Source organism: Phycodurus eques, chromosome 5, assembly GCF_024500275.1.
Source record: "Phycodurus eques isolate BA_2022a chromosome 5, UOR_Pequ_1.1, whole genome shotgun sequence".
Taxonomy (NCBI): Eukaryota; Metazoa; Chordata; class Actinopteri; order Syngnathiformes; family Syngnathidae; genus Phycodurus; species Phycodurus eques.
Window position 1 is genome coordinate 9922046 of NC_084529.1, and position 8475 is coordinate 9930520.

At 36.5% G+C, this 8475-nt stretch overlaps 1 protein-coding gene across 4 annotated transcripts in view; it reads left to right on the forward strand.

Moving 5' to 3' along the window:
- The window catches only part of far1 (fatty acyl CoA reductase 1), a 42963-nt gene that overhangs the window by 1465 nt on the left and 33023 nt on the right, over positions 1-8475 (forward strand). For all 4 annotated transcript variants that reach the window (XM_061677445.1, XM_061677446.1, XM_061677444.1 and 1 more), the window contains 2 exons: positions 4455-4567; positions 7029-7145. In XM_061677445.1, coding sequence (XP_061533429.1) covers positions 4455-4567; positions 7029-7145 — 230 coding nt within the window. The remainder of the gene's footprint in view (positions 1-4454; positions 4568-7028; positions 7146-8475) is intronic.

Below are 8475 nucleotides of genomic sequence, written 5' to 3' on the forward strand. Positions count from 1 at the left end.
TGTTTGTGATCTATGCCGTTGCGCCTGGGTTAATCTAATTGATGAATTATTGAGAACGCGACATCAACGATCATCTTGCTGCCTGTCTGTCAAACAGTAAACTACAGTAGCTCTAGAATAGACACACTAAAGGTCACAGTAGTTTAGACCTAAGATTAGCCTGCTTTCTATGACACATCTGGTTAGTTTTTAGCACGTATACTAGCTAGATTACTTAGTCTTTGATGGCCAACTTTTTGATCACAAATGACCGTTTCTCTGTGAAGGGGTCTTTTTATGTGCACAATAAAGAAGTGCACAACCACCTGTTTACTCTGTTAAACTCATATTTACAGCAGCACGGAGATTATATGAAACAGGCTATACAGAAGCATATGAGGCACATATTAGCTGCTAATGACCCAAGAGGCTTTTCTTTCCAGATTGCACAAATCATGCAGCATGTAAATAATTATTCATATCTTTTTTTTTTTTTTTTTTTTTTTTTTAAATTCACCCAGATTATTGTGGTATAATTCTGATGACCTATTTTCCCTAACCCATTGTGTAATGTGTAGGCATTTGTAAGTAAGCTGGTGACAATGCCATTCTCTTTACTTGGAGATCCTATTTAAATATTGCCTCGGCTCCAGCCTTGCTTGTATCCGCAAAGGCCACATTCACCATCTGCCTCATGTCATCCCGTTGTTAGTTGTCACAAAAATGTTAATGACACCCACAGGGGACAGAGAGCCTGCCCTGCACAGCCAAAGATGAGCTGCTATAGTTACTCAAATGAATGGAAAGTCATGTTTTATTTATGCTGCAATTAAAGCAATGATGTCAGTGATTGTAACATTGTGTTTTGTTGATTGTGTTCATTATTAATGCCTAGATTAGACTACAGGATTTTAGCCCCGATAATGGCCCGATTAGCTATGGCAGCCAATTTCCCAGATCGGGCCCGACATATGTTGTCGGGAACGACAGAAGACATAAAAAAAAGTAAATAAACATACATCAAGCAATCCTTGAATGAACATCCTCTCCCGAGCACCAGTGACGACCACCACGTTTTTTCCACATTTTGTCCCCCCCCCACACACACCCGATACATTGGCACGGCGAATTGATGTTGTTGTACGCATGGTAACGAGTGTATACGCTCATGTTGACCGGTGACACATTTTCTGGTTCCACCTCTCCAAAAGTGTTTGATTTGACAAGATAAAGCTGAGATAGAGTTACGGCAAGATTTGATGGCGGTAGTCTGACATAGTGCAATTGTGAAATACCAAATTTGTCTTGTAGTCTGATCCACGCATTACATGCACCACTGTCTTGGCTAAACTCTTACTAACAGGTTTGTGTGTAAACGGAACTTAAAATATGCCTTCCCCTTTTTCATTGCCGCGTAGGTTGACTTTTGCAATAACAACCTACTGTATTTCCACAAATCCATTTTGAATAGTTGTCTATTTAGTACTATATATGAAGTAACTTGTATGATTATATCATGACCTGTCATGCTGGATCATCCTTTAAAATGGCTTTGCAGTATGGTTTCAGAATTAAAAAAATAGCAGAATTGCACACAGCATAATATATATATTACTGGGAGATCCTGCAAGGCATTCATTCATCTTCCGTTCCGGTTATCCTCACGAGGGTACTGGGCGTGCTGGAGCCCATCCCAGCTGTCTTCGGGCAAGAGGCGGGGTACACCCTGAACTGGTCGGCAGCTAATCGGAGGTCACATAGAAACAAACAACCATTCCCACTCAGATTCACACCCACGGGCAATTTAGAGTATTCAATTAACGTACCCCGCATGTTTTTGGGATGTGGGAGGTCCTCCAAGGCATATTATTATTTAATAAAAAAAATCAAGAATTTATATTCCTTATTTATTTTAAAATGTTAGTTTTGCACACCCTTATATTTTAAACCACCGTCTACCCACTTCAAATATAGTGGAACCTCTGGTTACTCACGACCCAGTTTACCAGCAATTTGGGTTATGTACAAAATATTCATAGAATACTTACTTCTAGTTACGTATTATTTTTGGTTTTCGAATGGTCCTGGTATGGATGAACAGAAGGATCTATGTTGTGCTACTACTCGACAATCATTGACTCTGTGCATAACCCTTTTGATGTAAGATGAAAAGTAGTTGTCCGGTCTGTGACGTAATCTGTTCTAGGCGGAAGTTCCACTTCCACGTCCTTGATCATCCAATCACAAATCTAATATCATTTGTGACTATGGTAAAATAATTTTATTTTGTCCAAAATACTATTTACAGTATGTATGTTATATAATTTAGGGGTGCAGCTATCGAATATTTTAGTATTCGAGTATCCTGCAAAATGTTTTTATCAAATAATCGAGTATTTGGATGCATTATATTTTTGCTTGGGTGAAGACCAATTGTGAATACACACACACAAAAAGCCCTTTCACTTAAAAATGAACAGCCAATTGTTTTTCTTTCTTATATAACTATTATTTCTGAAATTCGCATTGAGCATCAAGCAATTTTCTTGTCTATTAATGTTTTCAGTGAGGCAAGAAAACAAATTTCAGTTTAAACAGCATTTTTCTTCTTAACATTTGTAGGATTTCTTGCATAAGGAGCCTGTTGTGCAACTTCACTTGAGCAGCTAGCATTTTAGGATGTGACATAACAATACAGTAGGTTCGTGGCTGTGCGTTTATCAGCTTCGACCAGACTAACTAAACTGAAGATGAAAATGAAGAGACCTTGTTAGGAAACACAAATATTACCTTAATTTTTTTCACAATCTTTTTTTCTTCTTCTCACCTATAGTACTTGACTCAAAATGTAGCCACTTGCAGAGATGATGGTAGTACACTGGACATAATATACAATACACTGTGCGCGACGATAACGTGATGTAACGTATTCAGGGTGCTTGTTAAGCACTCTGAGATGTCTCAGCTTGACAACTATTTCCTGCCATTAACAAGCAGCTACTGTATATACCAATAGTATGACAGAAGTGGTCCAGGAGGTCAACAATATATGGAAATTAAAATTAAGTCGTAATTTGCTCATTTCTCAACAGATTATCATGAGGGTTACTGTTTTGTCAACTCCAAAGCGTATGCTATCAATTCACATTTGAATAATGACAATCAAAAAAATGATCAAAATGATTAAGAGAAATTTGAAAAAAAAAATTGGTCAACAGAGCAATACATTTTTCAAATGACATATGACGTCCCACATTCACTTTATATATTTATTTATTTTTTCATTGAACAGAAAAGGACGGGTTTCTCTGGATCGGTTTGTTGCGCCAAAACCAACAAATAATTCAGAAAAGAAACTAACAAAAGAAAATAAATATCTGAATCAGAATTTCCCCACATTATTATGGAAGAAGGTTCGTCTTCCCCTCCCCTTACCCTCCTTAGTTAAAGCCAAGGAACAATCAACCTTTGTTTATTTTGTGTTTTATTTCTTCATATGTTTTCACTGATATTCTGTATTATTATTTTTAACCACACACTGATTTAAAAAAAAAAAAAAAAAAAAAAAAAAAAAGAGCAAGTTTCACTTTGGGGTTGGAACGGGTTAATTGCATTTCCATTCATTTCAATGGGAAACTGAAATTTTCAGGTTACAAACAGGGTTACGGAACTAATTAATTTCGTAACCTGAGGTTCCACTGTACTTATACAGTGCATACTGAATTTATATTGTGACCTCAGAATTATTGTATATTGTGTAATTCATTATTTAATTATAAGAAATTATGTATACTTTTTCTGGAGCATTATCTTTTTTCACTGCATGTCATCCATTTTGACTCAAAATAAATATCTCTGATAAAGATATAAATATATAAAGGTATATGGTTCCCTGCCCTATAAAGGACTACAATAATATTGTTTATCATAAGCAAGAAAGACTACCGGTATGTATATATTTTTAAATGATTAGTATTTGATAATACTTATGGTCCACTTCAGCCTTTCAATCGTAAATATGAAGAGATATGTCAAGAAAAGAGATTACACTGTGTCAATATTGATTTATGGTATCTGTAAATGGCCTGTTATCAGCTGCACAGTATCAGTCTTCTTGTAAATCCAGCATCATTTTACTGATAAGACCCTATCCTACAAAGAATAAACACATCAATTTGAAAGCAATCCTTCATAACCAGACTTATGCTAATTAGGCCTTGTCTTGTGTACATGAACTTGAAAAAGCCCAACTGCTGGCATTCAGGCTACCCTCTGGGTATACTGCATGAGCCAAGTTTTCACTAGGAACAAGACAAATGTACATTTCAAACTGCTGATGAGTCTAGCAGTCCGAAATGAAAAAGCCATCTGTACAGTAACTTTGGGGCAAAAAAACTCTCGAGGCAAGTAAAAGTCTAGAGATATTCTATTAACTCAAATAATTTTTTGTGATTTTGTTTTTCCTTTTTAAACAGAAGGAGTAGTGATGAGGAGTTCAGCAAACACGTTTGCAGACATGACGAACATACCAGAATACTATGCAGGGAAAAATGTGCTGATCACTGGAGCAACTGGCTTCATGGGAAAGGTACAATAGTAATTGACTTGGCAGGGAGTCAATAGGTCTGACTGAACCAATGTGTGGAACAAGCATAAGCAGATTTTGGTGTCAGCGTGATATTGTATACTTTGTGAAATGCATTTCTTCCTTTTCAAATACCTTTTTTATTTTTTTTATTTATTAATGAATAATCACATAGCATAATTTAGAACTAAATTGCATATAGGTTATTTTATTAAAAACTTTAGATGAAAATAATTGTTCTACCATGTGGCAATATGTGTGCATATACTGTATAATGTAGGTGGCATTTTTTTTTTTTTTAATAAAAGGAAAAGAATCATGACAATCATTCTGACTTGGTTCTACTACCTCTCAGTGAGTAGGGCTTGTATAAACAACACTTAAGTTACCATATACAGTTTATTGTCCAATATAATGTTAAAGTAGCAACAAGCAATAGCTTTTTCTTCTTCAATAGGCTACTTAATTTTATGCACTTATACCTCACTTTCGCCTCATGCTGTTGTGATAAATATAAATCCAATGTTAAACTGACAAGGATATGGCATATACACTGAACAAAAATAGCACTTTTCTTTTTGCTCCCATTTTCCATGTGAACAACTCAGAGATTTAAGACTTTTTACACACTGCCTATTTCTCTCAAAAATGTTGACAAATCTGTGTTAGTGAGCGCCACGCTTTTGCCGAAATAATCCACCCGACATGTCCCCCATTGAGCATGTTTGGGATATATTGTATGACAGCATTTATAAGTTCCTGCCAATATCCAGCAACTTGACACAGCCGTTGAAAAGAAATGGGCCACCATTGCACACGCTATGATCAACAACAAATAAATAAACAACAAATAAAATAGGTTGTAAATCACTATGTTCTATATTCAATTGAATGTACTACAAAGACATTTAATGTTTAAACTGATGAATATTTTGTATTTTTTTTTTTTTTTTTTTGTTGCATATTCTCTCATTTTGAATTTGATGCCTGCAACACGTAACAAAAGATTGGGAAAGTTGAGGAATGCTCAAACACCTGTTTGGAACAGTGAACATGTTAATTGGAAAACAGTGTAATTTTTCGGAAGAGCATCCCCAAAAGGCTCAGTTTGTCACAAGGAAGCATGGGGCGAGGTTCACAACTTTGTGAAGGACTGTGTGAGCAAATAGTTCAACGTTTCTCAACGTACAATTTCAAGGAATTTAGGGATTTCATCCGCTACGGTCCATAATATCATCAGAAGATTCAGAGAATCCAGAGAAATCTCTGCACATAAGCGGCAAGGCTGAAAACCAACATTGAATGGCTGTGACCTTCGATCCCTAAAGTGGCACTATTGTTTAAAGGATATTGCCACGTGGGCTCAGGAGCACTTCAGAAAACCATTGTTAACCCCGTTTCATCGCTGCATCTACAAATGCAAGTTAAAACACTACCATGTAAAGCGAAAGTCCTATATTAACAACACTCAGAAACGCAGCTGGCTTCTCTGGGCTTGAACTCATCTGAGATGGACTTACGCAAAGTGGAAAAGTGTGTTGTGGTCTGATGAGCCCACATTTCAAATTGTTTTTGGAAGTCATGGACGTTGCGTCTTCTGGACCAAAGAGAAAAGGAACATCCAGATTTTTAGCAGCGCAAAGTTCAAAAGCCAGCATCTGTGATGGTATGGGAGTATGTTAGTACCTATGGCATGGATAACTTGCACATCTGTGAAGGCACCATTAATGCTGAAAGGTACATACAACCTTTGGAGCATGTGCCATCTAAGCAATGTCTTTTTGATGGACGCCCCTGCTTATTTCAGCAAAAAAATGCCAAGCGACATTATGCACGTGTTACATCAGCATGGCTTCGTAGTAAAAGACAAGAGAGCACTAGACTGACCTGCCAGCATTTCAGTCCTGTCTCACATTGAAAATGTGTGGCACATTATGAAGCACAAAATACAATGGAGACCTCGGACTGTTGAGCAACTGTAGTTGTACATCAAGCAAGAGTGGGAAAGAATTCCACCTACAAAGCTTCAACAATTAGTGTCCTCGGTTCCCAAATGCTTATTGAGTGTTGCTAAAGGAAAGGGGATGTAGCACAGTGGTAAACATACCCCAGTTCCTTTTTTTTTGTTTTTTTTTTTTTTTTGCATACATCCAATTCAAAATGAGTGAATACTTGCAAAAACATTAAATCTAAGTGTATTAGTTTGAAAATTTTATATCTTGTCTTTGTAGTGTATTCTATTGAAAATAGGTTGAACAGGTTTTGCAAATCATAGCTTTCTGTTCAGGTTTGTAATTTCAAAGTAATATAGGAACATTCTGCGTCACAATCAGTGAATGGCTGGGATTAAAACCGAACTATGTTTGGATTGCAAAAACATAATGCTACATTTTATTGTCTGTATTTTGATTTATGGAGCAATAAGAGAAATATTTATACCCCTTTCCTCTTATGACTACTACAGGTAATGTTGGAGAAGCTGCTAAGGTCATGCCCAGGAGTTAATGCTGTCTATGTGATGGTCAGGTCAAAAGCTGGCCAGAGTCCTCAGGCCCGTATTAGTGACATGATCAGCAGCAAGGTAAGAGGTGCTGAGATCCCATGATACCATAGGTTTCTTTTGGAAGACAGGAGTGTGGTATAATGGCATATGATGAAAAACAAAACTGATTTCCTGATGGGTTACTTAAGTTGTGGAATATAGTGGAATCACCAGTCAAGTCAGAAATGGGCAGGAAACAAAAAACCTTGTTGTTTAATTTCACACTTGACAGACACTCAAAGGCAACTATTTGTACACAAACAATAAAAAGTATGATATCAATATGTCCCTTTTACAGGATGTGTCTGGAAGGAAAACATACTGGTTAAAAATGCTGGACCATCTATTAAATATCTGTTTAAAATTTTACAGAATTACTTGGCAAATCTGCTTACCCACGTATCAGAGGTATATTTCAAAGCCAAAATTCTTTTTTTTTTTTCAATTTACATTTGAATTATAACCGAATTTAATTGATTTGTGTATATTTTCTTAGTCCATGAAAATTAAAAGTACGGTCGTATATGTTTAATCAAACTTCTTTTAGTCAATTTCTTGCGAAAAAAATAACTTGGACAACATCATTGATGTGTTTTATGAATGCTTTTAAAATATTGGCTTGCACAGTGGAAAGTTTTTTTTTTTGTATAACCCCAATTCCAATGAAGTTGGGACATTGTGTTAAACATAAATAAAAACAGAATACAATGATTTGCAAATCATGTTCGACCTATATTTAATTGAATACACTACAAAGACAAGATATTTAATGTTCAAACTGATAAACTTTATTGTTTTTAGCAAATAATCATTAACTTAGAATTTTATGGCTGCAACACGTTCCAAAAAAGCTGGCACAGGGTTACATCACCTTTTCTTTTAACAACATTCAATAAACATTTGGGAACTGAGGACACTAATTGTTGAAGCTTTGTTGGTGAAATTCTTTCGCATTCTTGCTTGATGTACAGCTTCAGCTGTTCAACAGTCCGGGGTCTCCGTTGTCGTATTTTATGCTTCATAATGCGCCACCCATTTTCAATGGGTGACAAGTCTGGACTGCAGGCATGCCAGTCTATTACCCGCACTCTTTTATTACGAAGCCACGCTGTTGTAACACGTGCAGAATGTGATTTGGCATTGTCTTGCTGAAATAAGCAGGGGCGTCCATCAAAAAGACGTTGCTTGGATGGCAGCATATGTTTCTCCAAAACCTGTAAGTACCTTTCAGCATTAAAGGTTCCTTCGCAGATGTGTAAGTTACCCATGCCATTGGCACTAACACAGCCCCATACCATCACAGATGCTGGCTTTTGAACTTTGCGTTCATCACAGTCCGGATGGTTCTTTTCCTTTTTGGCCCAGAGGA